Source organism: Urtica dioica, chromosome 10, assembly GCF_054948205.1.
Source record: "Urtica dioica subsp. dioica isolate 48M chromosome 10, U.dioica_male_clone48M_v1_H2, whole genome shotgun sequence".
NCBI lineage: Eukaryota > Viridiplantae > Streptophyta > Magnoliopsida > Rosales > Urticaceae > Urtica > Urtica dioica.
Window position 1 is genome coordinate 18,458,959 of NC_142765.1, and position 18,808 is coordinate 18,477,766.

The 18,808-nt window shown below is 46.2% G+C and overlaps 2 protein-coding genes across 2 annotated transcripts; both read left to right on the forward strand.

The window, feature by feature from the left end:
* Positions 1-395: 395 nt before the first annotated feature.
* Positions 396-1,422, forward strand: LOC149383708 (uncharacterized). The gene is made up of 2 exons (XM_089627888.1): positions 396-800; positions 871-1,422. Exons 1-2 carry the CDS (start codon positions 396-398, stop codon positions 1,420-1,422), a joined length of 957 nt encoding a protein of 318 aa, XP_089484014.1.
* A 14,985-nt stretch (positions 1,423-16,407) lies between these two features.
* Positions 16,408-16,848, forward strand: LOC149383709 (uncharacterized). The gene has a single exon (XM_089627889.1). The coding sequence runs from the start codon at positions 16,408-16,410 to the stop codon at positions 16,846-16,848; it is 441 nt and encodes a 146-aa protein (XP_089484015.1).
* The last annotated feature ends 1,960 nt before the right edge of the window (positions 16,849-18,808 follow it).

The following is an 18,808-nucleotide window of genomic DNA, read 5'->3' on the forward strand; positions in this document are numbered from 1 at the left end:
TTCACGTCTCGAAGAAGGGTCGATAAGTTCTTTTCAACAACTGTCGGCCGCTTTCATAAAACACTACTCGATGTTAATGGAAGATGAAGCGACCATGGCAGACCTATGGAACACCCAACATGCCCGAGACGAAACCCTGAAAAGTTTCATGACAAGGTATAAAACTGTCATGTCAAAAATCTCTTCCGTGGAGGGAGAATCGGCTTTGAACGCTCTAAAAAATGGAATTTGGCACGAGTCCAGATTCCGAGAGGAAATGACTGTAAACAGGCCACCCACCATCGAGGATGCGATTCATCGTGCCTCAAACTACGCGAAGGTCGAGGAAGAAATGGCCCTCCTGTCCAAAAAAACATAATCCAAGGAAGGTCCCTTCTATGACACGTGTTCCGGCCATGGCCAGGACACTTGGCATGAGGCCTTACCGAAACAATGAATGGAGGAAGCCTTCAGGCGCTTCAGAACATGCCTTTAACGTAAACGACAAGGGAAGTTCCGAAGGAGGCACCCCGAAATGGCCGCGTGATAAGAAAAAGTACTGCGATTTCCACAAGAACTACGGGCATGACACTCTGGATTGCGTCGTGGCTCGGAAGGTACTTACTGAAAAGTACAAAAATGGAGAACTAAAAAATGTCGATCTGGGAACACCGCCCCAGAAAAAGGAATTTAACAATACCAGAGCCCGAGGAAATCCCTCTCCAAAGAGGGGAAGGGCAAAGGAGGAAGATAGTGACGTGCCCCAAGCGAAACCCCGAATCGACTATATCATGGGAGGTTCAAAGTTTTGCAGGGATAGCGTAAATTCGATTAAGGCACACCAACGCCAACTTATAGGTATACCGATCGAGATCACCTGGGTACCAAAAGGTAGAAGATACCACGATCTCATTCAACGAGGACGACACCAAAAGGCTATACGGGCCCCACGACGACGCTTTGATCATCGAACTCGAAGTGGGTAACTGCGTAGTAGCCAAGATCTTGGTTGACGGAAGGAGCTCTATAGATGTTATATTCAAAACCACTTTGGATAGGATGAACATCGAGGAAGCTGAAATCGAACATAAACCCAACCAGCTATCCGGCTTCAATGAGGAGGTAACACCCTCTCTAGGAATCATTGAACTCCCCGTGCGGGCCGGAGACGTAAACCAGATGGTCGAATTTACCGTACTTGATTGCCCATCCCCGTTCAACGCCATCCTCGGAAGACCCTGGATACACGGGATGAGGACGGTACCATCAACCTACCACATATGCGTACGTTTCCCGACTCCCAACGTGATACAAGAAATCAGAGGGAGCCATGAGGCATCCCGAATTTGCTATATGAATAATAATAAAAGGATCGTCAAAAAGCACCAACCAAAAGAGAACAATTCGGAAGGTCCATCCGGCGATGAAACCAACGGAGGCTAATATCAATTAATGGCCATCGGAAACGAAATCACCCGTCCGCCTCCGATGGAAAATTCAGAGGAGAAAGATTAGCCTAGTGTAGAGTCGATAGTACAAGTTCAGGTCGACGGAACTGACCCCGAGAGATGTGTGGGCATCGGGGCCAAGTTGAAAAGAAGTATACGCCGAGAATTAATAGCATTCTTGAAGAAAAACAAGAAGACGTTTACATGGACGACAGGAGGACATGCCAGGTATAGACCTCAAAATCGCCGCACATCAACTCAACGTCGACCCTAGTTATAAGCCCGTAAAACAAAAGCGTAGGAAACTCGGCCCAGAGAGGACTAAGGTGGTCAACGAAGAGGTGGAACGAGTCTTAAAATCCGGTTTAATACGCGAAGTAAAATACCCCGATTGGCTCGCCAACACCGTTGTCGTTTAGAAAAAAGAACGGTAAATGGCGCGTATGCGTCGACTACACCGATCTAAACAAAGTTTGTCCTAAAGACAGCTTTCCGCTACCACACATCGAACGCTTGGTGGAAGCCACCGCTGGCCATAAAATCTTGTCATTTATGGATGCATTCTCAGGGTATAACTAAATCCTTATGCATCCAAATGATCAAGAGAAGACTGCTTTCACAACTGACAAAGGCATCTATTGCTATAAGGTGATGCCTTTCGGGCTCAAAAACGCGGGAGCCACATATCAACGATTAGTGAACAAAATGTTTACCGACAAAATAAGAACGACGATGGATGTCTACAGCGACGACATATTAGTATAATCATTATGAGAAACAGACCACGTCTCACATTTGGAAGAATGTTTCAAAGTGCTGAACAAATACCAAATGAAATTAAACCCATCCAAATGTACCTTCGGAGTATCTTCCGGGAAGTTCCTCGGATACATGGTAACTCAAAGAGGGATTGAGGCAAACCCAGACCAAATACAAGCACTCCAAAGTTTTCCTTCCCCCAGGAACAAAAGAGAAATCCAGAGACTAACGGGACGCGTGACAGCCCTTAGCCGATTCATTTCTCGATTGACTGATAAATGTTTGCCTTTCTATAAGTTCTTAAGAGGAAACAAGAAGTTCGAATGGTCCGAAAAGTATGAAGAAACATTTGAGCAACTGAAACAATACCTCGCCGAGCCTCCGATCTTAGCCAAACCCGAAGTGGGAGAGCCCCTCTACTTGTATGTCGTCGTATCGCACACCGTGGTCAGCAGAGTACTCGTCAGAGAAGAACGAGGAGACCAAAAACTAGTATTCTACATAAGCATGTCACTCGTTGACGCCGAGACAAGATATCCAGCAATGGAAAAAATTAGCTCTGGCCGTCGTCACAGCGGCTCGAAAGCTGCGACCGTACTTTCAATCCCACTCGATAATGGTGATGACCACTCAACCTTTGCGCTCATTTCTCCACAGCCCTAATCAATCGGGGAGATTAACTAAATGGGCCGTAGAGTTAAGTGAATAGGATATCGAATATCGCATTTGAACCTGCGCGAAGTCACAAGTTCTAGCCGATTTCCTTATCGAGCTCCCCGCGAATGAAAGCGAGACCACGGAAAACGCCAGAATTTGGACCCTCAAAGTCGATGGTTCCTCCACAAAACAAGGGGCTGGGATTGGGATACACCTGGTATCGCCGCACGGAGAAGTGATTGAATAATCCTTCCGCTTGGATTTCACCGCCTCAAACAACGAAGCCGAATATGAGGCACTAATCCCAGGATTGCGCCTAGCAAAGGCTATGGGAACAAAATTCATATCCGCTTTCTGCGACTCGCAGCTCGTTGCGAATCAAATCAGCAGAGAATTCGAAACAAGAGACGAGCGTATGGAGGCATACGTACAATTAGTAAAGGAAATGACAGATCAATTCGAAAAATTCGAATTAACCCGCATCCCTAGAGGAGAAAACACCACATCTGACGCATTCGCCGCCTTAGCTTCAACGTCCGACCCTGCAGTAAGCCGAATCATACCGGTCGAGGCAATAAAACAATCTTCTATCACTACCAAAAGCGCAAGCATAATGGTGATAATAGAAGAGGGGGACTGGAGAAGGGATATAATAAGATATATCTCCGAAGACCACACCCCGACAGATAAGCAATTGCGCCGAAAACTAATTACCCAAAGCGCAAGATTCTCCATAATAGACGGAGTGCTTTTTAAAAGAAGTTTCTCCGGAATATACTTACGATGCATAGGAAAAGAAGAGTCCAAACGTATCCTTTCCGTAATACACGAAGGAGAATATGGGAACCACGCGGCCGGACGGGCCCTAGCTGTTAAAATAAAAAATCAAGGGTACTTTTGGCCAACCATGATCGCCGACTGTGAGCAACACTCACGGAAATGTGACCAGTGCCAAAAGCACGCCCCAAATATCAAGCAACCAGCCGAGGAACTATCCTCCATATCCGCTCCGTACCCATTTCTGAAATGGTCCATGGATATCGTCGGCCCCCTAGCCAATGCGCCGGGAGGACTGAAATTCCTCCTTATCACAACGGATTATTTTTCCAAGTGGGTTGAAGCCGAAGCATTCACCTCAATAAGGGATGTGGACGTAAAAAAAATTTATTTGGAAAAACATAATCTGTCGACATGGAACGCCACAAGAGATAATCACAGACAACGGCTCACAATTCATATCAAAGGAGTTCCGACGCTTCTGTGCAGCAGAAGGAATCACCTTACGATTCTCAACACCCCGATACCCACAAGGGAACGGACACGCTGAGGCTACCAACAAAACAATTGTTAGTAACCTGAAAAAGAAACTTTTAGCCAAAAAAAGGCGATGGGCCGACGAACTCCCTGGAGTGTTGTGGGCCTACCGCTCGAGTCCACGAAGGCCCACCGGGGAAACCCCATATTCTCTTGTCTACGGGGTTGAAGCAATATTGTCCATCAAACACGAGATTCGAACAATTCACACCATATACGCGAATGATCACGAAGAAACTAAAAACAAAATGTTGTGCGATTCCCTCGACTTAACAGACGAGAGGAGAAACCAAGCATTGACACGCATGAATTTATACCAACGATCCATCGCCCGATACTACAACAAAGGAGTCAACTTCCGGGAATTTAACACCGGAGATCTCGTGTTGAGAAAAGTGTATCTGAATAGGGCCGAAGAAAACGCCGGAAAATTGGGAGCAAACTGGGAAGGACCATACCGAGTCACGGGAATCCCAAGAACAGGTGTTTACAAGCTTGAAACGCTCGATGGTATCCCAGTACTGAGATATTGGAATATCATGAACCTAAAAAAATATTACTATTAAGAGTAATATCATAACAATCGAACTACGCAACGGCTTGATCCCAAACATGGGTATGTAGGCAACCTTGTGACAAGGTTCAGCCCCCGCCTTATATAAACGAGAGAAACTTGGAACGAACAAGTTCGATTCAAATCAATTTGCCAAGCATGGTAGATTCGACCTACACCCGCAAGCAAAAATGTCTAAGGCTTTGTTCATGCGTAGTGTACGATAAACCACTCTAAGCCTTACTCAAGAACGAAGAAAGACTTAGAGTTTCGGTTCAAAAAATATATCATGTATGAGGCGTAACCTAGAGGCATGCCATATACATAATCCCGATACGACTAGGGGTTCGACTTTCGATGGCCGAAACACATCGTACAAATAAGCTGTGAAGAATAAGCGCCTTAATCAATAAGTGTTGGAATTGATCTAGGATTTAAGAAAAAGTTTAACGCTTCGGTAAGCGGCGGAATTTTAAAAAATTTCTTTTGACAAGTAAAACGATTTTACTAACCTAGACAAAGTGCAAGTACACGTAAAAGAAACTATTATGAGCATATTAAATTTACTAACCTTTTTAGAAGCTTGAACGTTGAGAAGCTTTTGGAAGGTTGCAACGTTCGTCTCCCCTCGCAGCACGTCTCTCTTCTTTCCTCGGGGCGAGCAACCACGAAAGTTTCTATCACTAAATCACTCGAGAGAAAAAGAATTAGTGAGTGAGCACTTTTAAACACAACGACTCTAGAAGAAGTCTAAGAGTCGAAGAGCTAAAATCACTAGGTCAAATGAGGACCTAGGTGCCAAAACAAAAATAAAAAATAACTAGAGAGAGAGAGAGAGGATCGGCCAAGTCTAGAGAGAGAAGCTCTCAAATCTCTAAAACTTGGAATGAATGAAATGAGAAGAATAATGCCCCTATTTATAGGAGAGGCTTTACCTTCAATAAGGTAGTTTCCTCTTTTATAGAATATCACATATTCATGAGCAAAATTGCCTTATTTCCTCTTTCATTTGGGCGGCCAAACAAGGCTTCTAGAAGCCTTGGATTTGTTTCCTCTTTTGCTTCCCTTATGCCTTGGCCGAAATTCCCTTTCCTCTTAGAGGGAATTTGTTTCCTCTTTTTCTTTTGGCAAGTATCTTCATACATTAATGCACAAAATAAACTCTCTTTCACACTAAGGGATGCACGAATTTTATCTCCCATTTCCTTGGGTTGGACGGCCAAAAAGGCTTCTAGAAAGCCTTTCTAGATTTTTCTTTACTTGTTCATGACAACATAAGAAAAGCCCATTAAGAATTTTCAAGTAAAATTCTATGAAATGAAATTAATTCACAAGGCCCAATGAACACATCATGGCCGAGTGATTTAAGTCATCATATGACCATGTCAAAAAATTTATTGACATTCATTTCATGCCATGTCCAAAAAGACAAAATTACCCTTTGACAATTTTCGTAAAACTTGTCTCGTTCTTGTTTTGACTTAGCTTCTAGTTTAACTATTCCTACTCGATATGATTTGTGACAGTGACCTCATGGATCCAAATAAACAAAGCTTGAGCTAAATACTTGGACTCAAAAGTTCACAAACCTTTTCCAAGTTTAGCTTAATGCCAACTGACTCAACTAAAGAGTTGACACTGAAAATCTCTCGGTTCAAATGAATTTATTTTCTACTCAAGAATTCAACCTAATTATAATGAGTGGATCCACATAATATTATCAATGTTTACCCTTTATGAATATCACCAGCTAGTCAGGATTTACAAAATTACCATTTTACCCTTCTAGCTGTTATTTCCTCAACTCCTTTGTCGCTTGTGAATAAGTTAGAAACAATGTATTGACGAGGAGCTAACAAGTCACATTGTTTCATCCAAAAGATTCAAGACTCAGTTTAGACACTGGCCAGTTCATTTATTCACATTCCAAGGAACAAAGTATGAGGTGATAAACATTGTATTTCAGCAATCTTGTACATGAATTCCATATCTATGAGAACTTCACAAAGTTACTCATGACATCTTCATAACTTAGTACTTCACCAATAGGTCCTGTTCGGAATCACATAGTGAGTCCGAACTCTGACTTTCTCAAATGAGAATACGTAAGCTATGAAATGACATGTCTCATTTCAGGATTAAGGTAAGCACGATGCAATTCATACGTAGTGACTTCGAGACATAAGAGGTTAAATGGTTTGTTCTTATTTTGTCTCTAGAAGTGCACTGGTCAATTCAGTACCTTCGAAAGATACCTGGAAGAACTATAGAGTCTCCAACTCTCAATGCCCCATAACCAGACATCATAGATTCTCCTAACAATCGTACTGAGGTCAATAGTCCTTTGACCCTTAGATTGCGAATATATCGTTTTAAGCAGACTACGAAGAGTTTGTTCATGCAAATCTACATTTGTCTCTTCGTAAGTTGTTTAGTTTATTTATGGACTAAAGACTAATGTTTTATCATAAAGCTTCAAACAGACAAGGAAGAATGAATGAACGTGTCAACCTTTTATTAATGAATAAGCAATTACAAGCAAGAGTCTTCGTGAGACTTTATTACATCAAATGTACCAAATAAAGATTACAACTCTTCTTGTGGGCACCATTGACAACAATAAGCACGTTTATTCAGACACACGAGCATTAAGACGTTGGTCAAAGATAATTAGTTACTATTTATAAGTAATTACTATCTAAGGGAAGCATAAAAAAATATAACAAAAAACATCCATGGCATTTAATAAGGGAAAAGTAAAGTCATGGGATATGTTCGAATAAAATAGAGAAGAAAACGAACTTGCCCAAATTCCGGGCCAAAAGAAATATGCCCACGCAGGGGCCCAAAAACTGATTATTTAAACTTAAAAAAAAAGAGTCGAGGCGAATCTAGGCTGACTTTTCCTTGGTGGGCTCGGCTTCCTTCGAGTTCTCCCCAGCTTCGTCGATCGACGCGAGCACGACATCCGAGCTGTCGAGCATCGAGCCGAACTAGTCCACGACCTCAGAAGTCTCAGGCGCTGGCGCGTCGGGAGGCGAGCGATCCTCATAAGGAGTGAACTCGAGATCTTCGGCCCTAGCGAGAGAAGGCAAAGGCACGTCGTCAAGCTCAGCTTGAAGCTTCACAAGCTCGTCTTTAGCCTCCTACAGCTCGGCAGGGGCATCGGTGATCTCCTTGTTGACGACCTCCTGGAAGATCGACGACGCTGCCTTGGCTTGGTCGAGGTTACGCATGATGGTCGTCCTCTTCCTCCCGGCCGTGACGAACTGGCGGTAAGCTATCAACGCCCCCTTGTACTTCGCCCCAGCGGCCTTCCTTCCCGAACGGACGCCATCGTCCCTAGCCGACCGATAAGCTCGGTACAAGGAACGGTTTCCCGCCTTCTCCTTGGCCAGTTCAGCCTTCACCCGGTCCAGCTCGGATTCAAGGTTATGGTGGGAGGCCTCAGCCAGGTCAAGCTCATTCTTCAGCTCGACCCGTGTCCTCTCAAAATCTTGGAGGCGATCCTCTAGATCCTTTTGACGATGAGCGTACTCCTCTGCCTCGGCGATAATGAGGTCTATTTGGCCGAGAGAACCCTGGAATTTGGCGAGCTCATCCTCGGAGGCCTTCAGCTTCGTCCGCAAGTCCTGGTTCGACTGGGATAGACGGTCGTACATCACCTCATACCCCAGGAAGCCTTTGTTCAACTCGTCCATGAACTGCAAAAACACGAGTTAGCCCTGAGAAATGATATGAAAGGCAACGTATGGAGATAAAACTTACCCGAGAACCCGCCACGCTGACATAACGATAATAGCTCACCTCATGCATCCTCGAGACCATTGGAAGTCGGTACTCGGGAAAGTTGAATTGACGCATGAGGCACGCCGCCGCTGCCGCTGGATCGTCGCAGACCGGCTTATCGAGGTTGCAGTTGAACGCCAACTTGCAGGAGCCCGGTGGAGACCCCTACGATTGGCCGGGTTGCGAGGTCGACTGGCGGGATTGCTGGGCAGGTCCCTTCACGGCTTTCCCGCGATCATCAGTTCGACCTTTCTTTGGGTCGCTCTACTATTGGGGAACGCCCTCCGTCCCATTCCTCTTAACCTGAGAGGCGGAGCTGCCGTGGACTTAGCCACAGCGGCCGAAGCCTTCGCGACCTCGGCACTAGAAGCCTGGACGACCCCAGCGGGGGGTCTTGGCGGTCTCGATCTCGTCGTCAAGCTCGACGAGTAGCGTGGCCGGAGGCAGCACGACCGAGAGCTCCTGGAAGCCAGGGGCAGAGGTCGGTGCCATCGGGGCAGAAGAGGTGGCCTTCTCGGCCAATCCGGACGCGGCTCCAATCTCGCTGGCCACTCTGAGGGCCTTCTTCTTAGCTCGCCAATCAACATCCTCGTTATTCATCTCAGACGAGGAGGAGAGATCGTCTGAAGAGTCGTTTGAAGGGAGACAATTGATAAAAAAAAATGTGTATACAAAATAAGATACAAAATTCGGAAATAAAGACCGACCTGAAGAAAGAGCGGGCCAAAGACCGGCTGCTATGAATCGAGCTTCGGAGAAGGATTTCCAAGAGACCTCGCAGGCACGCAGCTTCTGGACTTTACGATCAAACGTATCCGACGAGAAGACGACAATCTTCTCTGCAAAACAAACGACAAGGCATCAGTTCATCCTAGGAATACACTAGCCAGTTCGCAGATCGCCAATAAAACCCTCATAATTACCACAGTCCGTCTTCCACTGGACAGACAGACAGTTCTTCACCACCTCGACCGTCTTTTCACTGATCTCGAAATATAAGTATTTCGAGCCCCAGTTCTTATCCTTGCCTGGGAGGTCGGTAACGATCCCTTGACGAGGTCGGTTCGCCAAGTAGAAGTACACCGGATGGTGCTTCGAGTTACGTTTCGCGACCAACAGGCGGTCGAGATCATTAACGTCTAAAGAGATTCCAACCTCTTTAGACAATAGTAGTAGCGCCATCACTTGACGCACAAAGTTCGGACACATTTGGGCGAACTATAGGCCCAGACGGTCGCAAAACTCGATGAGCAGTCGGGGGATAGGGAAACGCAGCCCGCACTCTTCGAAAAATACCTGGTTTGCACAAACATACCCACGGATAATTCGATCGGCGGACTGGCCTCCTACTTTCACCCTCAACCCATCAGGGAAATTGTATCGCTCCCCCATGTCGGCTAGGTCGCGCTTCGTCAATGACGACGACAACAGCAACTCGCTGTTGGGATCCTCGCTCTTCTTGTCGGATGCCGACATTTCTCTTTACAGGAAGGTTGATTTCAAAGAAGGGAAAAATGAAGAACAAGAACTCGGGATAAGGGTCGATTAAGCTTAGGAGAACCTAAAAATTCGCTAATACAACAAAGAAGAAAAAGAAAAAAGTCAAGATTTCTCCGCAAAAGCAATGGCAGAAACTGGAAACTCAAGAAGAGAGAAAGAAGAAGACGAAGAAAAGAGTCGCGATTTTTACCTCTAGGCGGCGAATGGGTTGATATTAATGAAGAAAATCGAAGAATCAGGGTTCTATTTAAGCGTCAAATCGACAGTTTAGAATCCCGAAAGAATCGCAATGATCATGGAAATCTTGGGGTTCCCAAGGCACGGATGTGACGACACGTGTCCTTGGCGCGTGCCCCGAAACAACCAAAAAGTAGAAATACTCGAATATTTCGTTAGATTTCAACTAGATTATGAGAAATCTTGGTAAACCTAAAAGTATCTTATATATTATCCAATCTTATAATATAAAAGATATTGTGGGACTGATTGTGGGAGTGGATATCGTCCCCTTCCACTAGGCTAGTTGGACCAACTAGGCCCAAAGCAAGTTCGGCCCAAAGGGGCTCAAGATGATCGCTAGTTCGGCCCAAAGCCTAGTTCGGCCTAAAAGTCCCAGGCGCAGGCGAGATCGGCCCAAGACAATAGCGAGGGATTCTTCAGTGAAGACCGAATCCTAGCTCGACCTGGGCCCATAAATGTTCCTAGACGGTCCTGCCAAGAAATTTGAATGATTGATCTCCTAAGAAACGGTTGTGGGGGTACAAAAAATCAAATATTTAATATTATTTCGGATGGGCTTTGGCCCGACTAAAGCCCATAGTCTAGTTCAAGACCGGCCCACAAAATCAATTATGGGCCTAGTTCGCTCTCGGCAGATCGGCCCAAGTCCAGCAACGCTTTCCGGCCCGATGAAGAACTCTAGTTCGGCCACGTCTTCCTGGTCAGAAGGATCGGTCAATCAAAGAGCAGACCATGCCGCGAAGACCGGACCTCGGACGACTTCAGCCTTGGCGAAGAGTGTGAATCAAGTAACACGTGTCTTCGGCCAGAAATTTCCATCTCGCCTATATATAGAAGAGGAGATGACGATTTTCGCACATGCAAGCTCTACATCTCAGTTTTCAATTAATTCTATTTTGTATTCTTATATTCACGATCTTGAGTTCGACCTGTTAAGTTCGTCCCCTCGTCCATTTGTAACCTTCTCTAAATAAATAAAATTAATTAATATTCGTATATTATTATAGTTCTTTATAATTGAATTGTTTCTTATACGACGTCTTTCTAAACCCCTTTAAAATATTCTATCGTTTCGCTTTTCATTTGTGATTGTTGATCGATCTAAAAATCGACATCAATAATTTGGCGCCGTCTTTGGGAACATTCTTCAGAAAGACCAACCTCGGAAGAAGCAGTTCATAAAAAAAAATTTATCATGTCTTCCACTCCGACTCATTACGAATCCGGAGATGAGATCCCCCCGGGGATCAGGGCAATCCTGGATATGCTGACCAAAAAGATAGATGAATAAGCCGAGACCAACCGTGCTCTTAATGACCGGTTGAATACTCTCTCGACTCCTCAAAACACCCCGGATCCTCAAGGGGGATCCAGAGATATGAACGCCTCTGAGTCAGCTCGCCAAGCAACCTCGGTTGCGCAAACAAGCCGAGCTATCCCTCCCGGAGTCCGTCTGGATTTCTCTGTGATACAGGTCGCCCGAGGAACAGACCAGTCTCCCATCACAAGCTTTCAGCTTGGGGGGACTGCTGGCGAGGTCGCGACAGAAGTCACGATCGATCCTTCCGGACTCCCTCCGCCACCGCTCGGGGGAGCACCGTCCGGGTCTTTTTCGACTAATTCAGGACCTCGCCCTCCAGCGATCTGGCGGGATGAATCAGACCCATCATGGCCCGGTAGGTGCAACCGCGGACACTCCGGCACAATCGGGTCCTCGCCTCTTTCATAGTGGCGAACCCAGTATGACCGAACTGGACAGGTTCAAGGAATCTATAACGGCCGAGCTGAGAGCTGTTCGTTCAGAATTTCATTCTGCGACCAGCTCGGCTCCCGAGATAGATCGTCTCGTTGAAGAAACAAGGCGAACTCCTTTCGCCAGAAATATCACTGAAGTGCAACTGGGAGATACTGGAAAGGTTCGCCTTCCACGATACAGTGGCACCTCAAGTCCGAAAGCTTTTATATTGTCCTTCAGAGTCGCAATAGGACGAGTTATGCTCGCTGAGAAAGAATTAGAGGCATGATACTACCAACTATTCGCTGAAAGCTTGTCCAGAACCGCCTTGGAATGGTTCTCCAAACTCGAACCAAACTCCATTGATGGTTTCGATAAGCTATCAGCTGCATTCTTGAAACACTATTCGATGTTCGTGGAGGACGATCTGACCATAGCAGATTTATGGGGGATCCAACAGAAAGAGAACGAATCTTTGAAGGATTTCATGATCCGTTACAAGGACGTACTCTCGAAAATCTCTAACGTATGCCACGAGTCTGCCATAACCTCTCTAAGGAACGGATTAAGGCACGACTCAAAGCTAAAATTGGAGATGACTGTTAACCGCCCCCTCACACTAGAGGATGCAATTCATAAAGCCTCGAATTACGCAAAGGCCGAAGAAGAATTTGCTTCCTACAAAAGGCAACGCGCGGTCGAAAAGAAACCACCCTCCAATACATGGGTGAGGCCCGCAAATGCTGGAAATAACCCTCGCAGGATTAATCCCCACGACGCCGCACCTCACACCTAAAAGCAACACGCCCCTCCTAATTATACGCTCAATGTCAATGACGACATTAAGGAGGGAGGTCCCCAGGCTAAGAAATGGACACGGGACCCCAATGCGTATTGCAGTTTCCACAAGGCTAACGGCCACGACACGGTTAATTGTGAGACCATGCGAAAGGCTTTAGCCGAGAAATATGCAAAGGGGGAACTAAAAGATATTGATCTAAGACCCCCGCCAAAGAAGAAAATCTTCAATAGCAACAACAGGGGAATGGGCAACCCCTCCCATAAGAGAGCAAGACCCGAGGAGGAAGGGGAACCAAACTCCCCGCCGACTGTCGCAAAACACAGGGTCGACTTCATAATGGGCGGCTCAAAGTTTTGCAACGAAACGGTTAACTCTATCAAAACACATCAACGTCGGTTAAATAACCAAACCAATAAAATCAGACTAGAACAAGATGTTCAAATCTCGTTCTCCGAAAAAGAAGCAATAAGGACTACCGAACCGCACGACGACGCACTCGTAATCACAATCGACGTGTCTAACTGCGAGGTCACGAGAGTTCTAATCGACGGAGGTAGCTCTGTAGATCTTATCTTCAAAGATACCCTGGCCAGGATGGGAATCAACGAAGACGAGATTGAAAGGAAGCAAACCCATTTGACAGGTTTATGGGTCCACTACCCCGTCCTTAGGAACGATCAGGTTGCCCGTAAAAACACATGGAATCAATAAAATAGTCGAATTCCAAGTACTAGACTGTCTCTCCCCATACAATATTATCTTGGGAAGACCGTGGATACATAGGATGAGGGTTGTGCCTTCAACCTTTCATCAATGTATTCGCTTCCCTACGCCTGAGGGGATAAAAGAGATCCGAGGTAATCAGGCAACCTCCCGCAGCTGCTATCTCACTAGCCACAAACATTGCGCTAAAACAATTAAAGAAGAACAATAGCAATTAATGAGCGTGGAGTCGGACGAGGGCACCTCTACGCTAAAAGAACCCGACTCCCTTGATGCGCCAAGTACCGAAATAACGACCCTAGTACAGCTCGATGGCTCCGATCCTTCCAAGTGCGTCGCAATCGGAACCAAACTCAGTAGTAGTATCCGGCGAGAACTAATTTGCTTCTTAAAATGAAATAAATCCACCTTCGCCTGGTCAACCGAGGATATGCCGGGGATAAGCATCGGCATTACGTATCACCAACTTAATGTTGACCCCAGCTTTAAACCTGTAAAACAAAAAAAGACGAAAGCTCGGTCCCGACAGGGCACGGGTGGTCAACGACGAGGTCGAAAGACTGCTCAGTGCAGATTCAATCCGCGAAGTGAAATACCCAGATTGGCTGGCAAACACTGTCGTCGTAAAGAAAAAAAATGGGAAATGGAGGGTATGCATCGACTTCACCGACCTAAATAAAGCATGCCCCAAAGACAGCTTCCCGCTGCCTCACATCGACCAGCTAGTCGAAGCGACCGCAGGGCATAAAATTCTCTAATTCATGTACGCATTCTCAGGATATAACCAAATCCTGATGCATCCGGATGACCAAGAAAAGACAGCTTTCATCACCGACCGAGGCACATACTGCTATAAAGTCATGCCTTTTGGAACTAAAGAACGCTGGCGCCACCTATCAAAGGTTAGCCAATGAAATGTTCAAAGAAAAGATAGGGAAGACGATGGAAGTATATATCGACGATATGTTGGTCAAATCTCTAAGGGAAAACGACCACGTAGGGCATTTGGAGGAATGTTTCGAGGTACTGAATAAGTATCAAATGAAACTCAATCCCACCAAATGTTCATTCGGAGTATAATCCGATAAGTTCCTTGGGTATTTAGTTACCCAACGAGGAATTGAGGCCAATCCGGATCAATTACACGCCCTGCGAGAAATGCCTTCACCCCATAATAGGCGTGAAGTTCAAAGGTTGACGGGACGCATCGCTGCCCTCAACCGCTTCATCTCTCGGTCTACAGATAAATGTCTTCCTTTATATCGGCTCCTTAAAGGAAACAAGAAGCTCGAATGGGACGACAAATGAGAAGAGGCGTTCAAAAAATTGAAAGAGTATCTATCGACACCCCCTATCTTGGCAAATCCCGTTGCGGGGGAGCCACTCTATTTATACGTCGCAGTATCTCAAGCGGCAGTAAGTGGAGTACTCGTCAGAGAAGAGCAAGGGGACCGACGACCAATCTTTTATACAAGCAAGTCGTTAGTCGATGCTGAAACTCGATATCCTATTATGGAGAAACTGGCATTGGCCGTCGTTTCCGCCGCACGAAAACTCCGACCATACTTCCAATCTCACACCATAATAGTAATGACATCACATCCGCTCAGAAGTTTCCTACATAGCCCTAATCAATCAGGAAGATTAACCAAGTGGGCCGTGGAGCTGAGTGAATACGATATTGAGTACCGAGTGAAGACATCCGCAAAATCGCAAGTTTTAGCAGATTTCATCATCGAACTCCTGAGGGAAAGTCCCACCGTGACCGAAGTCGAAGGAACCTGGACACTTAAAGTGGACGGGGCATCATCGAAGCAAGGGGCAGGAGTAGGAATACACCTGACGTCCCCTCACGGTGAAACCATAGAACAATCATTCAGGCTCGACTTTGTCGCATCAAATAACGAAGCCGAATACGAAGCGCTAATCGCCGGACTTAGGTTGGCCACCGCAGTTGGATCAAAGAAAGTAGAAGCTTTCTGCGATTCCCAACTTGCGGCAAACCAATACTCCGGAGAGTACGAGGCTAGGGACGAGCGAATGGAAGCCTACCTAAAAGTCGTAAAAAACCTCACGAAACAATTCGAAGAATTCTCCCTAACTAGGATCCCTCGGGGTGAAAATACTTCGGCCGACGCGTTGGCTGCCTTGGCATCTACCTCGGATCCGGACCTTAAAAGGATCATCCCAGTCGAAACAATCAAACAATCTTCCATTGCCATAACCACTACCGCGGTCATAACAATAGAAGGGGGGGGATTGGAGAGATGAAATACTACATTACATCACGACTGGTACGGTCCCATCCGATAAGATGGGAAAACGTAAGCTCGTGCTAAGAAGCGCGAGATTTTGCATCATAGATGGAAGTCTGTTTAAATGAAGCTTCGCATGACCCTACCTTAAGTGCGTCGGGATGGAGGAGTCTAAACGAATCCTGGAAGATGTGCACGAAGGGGAATGCAGAAATCACGCAGGCGGACGAGCGTTTGCCATCAAAATAAAGAGGCAAGGCTACTTTTGGCCGACCATGCTGGCAGATTGCAAGGCGCACTCGCGCCGCTGCGACCAATGCCAACGCCACGCTCCCAACATAAAAAGACCCACATAAGAATTGTCCTCTATCTCGGCTCCATACCCGTTCATGAAATGGTCTATGGACATTGTGGGACCAATGCCGGTCGCCCCTTGCGGGTTAAGATTTCTATTAATCTTAATAGATTATTTTTCAAAGTGGGTGGAAGATGGCGCCTTCATCTTGATAAAAGACGTCGACGTCACCGCATTCATTTGGAAAAATATAATCTGTCGACATGGCACTCCCCACGAGATCATAACAGACAACGGATCGCAATTCATATCGAAAAAGTTTAGAAAGTTTTGCTCCCATAACAACATTGAGGTAAGAATGTCGACACCACGATATCCTCAAGGAAATGGGTACGCGGAAGCAACAAATAAGACCATAGTCGACTCCATAAGGAAAAGACTCAATGCCAAGAAAGGGCGGTGGGAAGAAGAACTGCCAGGCGTGCTATGGGCATACCGAACCAGCCCGCGGAGGCCGACAGGGGAAACTCCATTTTCCCTCGTCCACGGAGTCGAATCTGTCATCCCAATTGAGCATCAGGTGCAAACCCTTAGGGTAAAATACGCATCTGAGGATGAGCCAAAAAATGACGAGGCTCTATGCGATGCCTTAGACCTAGTGGAGGAAAAGCGAGATTCTACAACAAAGATGTTAATACAAGAAGATTCGATGTACGGGACTTGGTCCTCCGAAAAATCTTCCAAAACACTGCTGAGGCAAACGCCGGAAACTCGGGGCAAAATGGGAAGGCCCCTATAGGGTCACCAAAGTAACCTATCCCGGCGTTTATGAACTTGAAACACTCAACGAAATCCCGGTTTTAAGATCATGGAACGTCTCGAACCTCAAAAAATACTACTATTGAAACCAGTAAGAATTGAACTACGTCCGACTTGATCCTTGCATAACGGTACGTAGGCAGCCTCTTACCACAAAGGCACAGTCCCCCTACCCTCTTGAGCCACGGAGCTCGCACCTCGGCCAATGACCCCGACCTCGGACTAGGCTAGCAGTGCAAACGCCTCATGACGACTCTGGCGAGAGCCGACATCTCAATGCGTCATTAGAGATCGCATCCACATGGATCGACCTCGTCCGAAAATGTTAAGGGAAACTTATTAGGTCCACGACGATCTAGAAGACTTAAAATTTTCACCAAATTTAATTATGAACTTCGACTTCAAATCTAAAGGGAAACGCTTCGGACGAGCAATATTCCGGACAACTAAACAGATTTTGAACGAGGAACCAATTCCACACCTCGGCCTAAGGGAAACCTTTTAGTTCCATGATGATCTAAATAACTTAGCAAAATCATCTGAAACTTTTAAGGGAAACATTTTAGGCCGAATACAAGCGACCTAAAAGACTTAACAGATTATACTAATCCGAGCTGTCTCAGGAACAAACAAAATAATGATATTCAGATCGGCCGGACGGACTGAATAAAAGAATAAACATCCATGCATTCATAATAGATTTTGGCGAGCTAAACGAAAAAAAAAGCTTGGCAAAATTAAAAATCTAAATTGCACAAAATAATAACAAATTCAAATAAAATAGGGGTACCGAAGCCCCCTATAACTGTATCAAAAGCAATAAAAACCTCGACCTCGGGAATGGAGATGGCCGCGTAATCGGCTTCGTATTGAGCGATGTCGTCTTCGGTGTCCTTCATCTCGGCCGCCCAGTCCGAGATCTCACCCTTCAAGGCCTCCGAGCTCAGTTCCTTGTTCCCCCGGCACTGTTCGAGCTTTTTGAGAATGAGAACGGCCTCGTCCATCTTCTCTTTCTGCACACGGTGCTTAAGTATCTGCTCGTGATACTTCAGCGAGGTCACCTTCTTCGCCGTATGCACCGCCCGATCTCACTCCACCTTCGCCATTCTCTTCATCCGGGCGATCTCCTCCAAAGCGTCCTTCAGCTCTTTATCCCGAGCCCCCAGGTCGGCCGCTAGCTTATTTCTCTCCCTCTCAAAGTCGCCAGAATGAGTTGCCCACCCTTTGACCTTCTCCTTCTTATCGTCGAGGTCGACAGACAGGAATTGAACTTTGCCGGTAAGGCGTTCAATCTTGCCGTACGACTTCTCCAATAAGACATCTTTGGCCAGGAGGTCGTCTTGGAGGGTGGAGATCTTGTCATTCATCCCCTGGAGCTCTGCTTGAAGAGACTCCGTCCCTTTCTGAACCTCGGCGAGCTTCTCCTGCTCGACCTTAGCGTCATGAAGGCGCTTCTCATAACGAAAAACACCTCGGTTCAGTTGGGTGGACAGTTGAAATCAACCCAACTTTCATCAGTCCGATCATAACAAAATAATCATTTTTCACAACATACCGGTTATATACAAAAATATTTCAAAAAAAAAAAAAGAACTCACCCCAGTTATGGCTGATGCCATCATCCTGTACCAGTCCGCTTCGGCGAGCTCAGGAACCTTTGGAAGGTCCATCCCAGAACATGTCACTTGACGAAGAAGCCCCACCGAGGAGTAAATATCGTCACACAGCAGGTGATCCCGCGCGTAGTGGAAGTTGACGACATGTTTCTTCTTCCGGGACATAGTTGGGGCGGAGCTATCTCGGCCCCCTGACCTCGACTTCGAGGAAGACTTGCTTCCTTCAGCTGCGGCTTTGCCTTTGTCCGCCCTAGTCACCGCGGCCACATGAGCCTCAGGGGTGGGCTCTTCCCCATCCCGGGCGACAAGTTCGGGAGCCGGCTC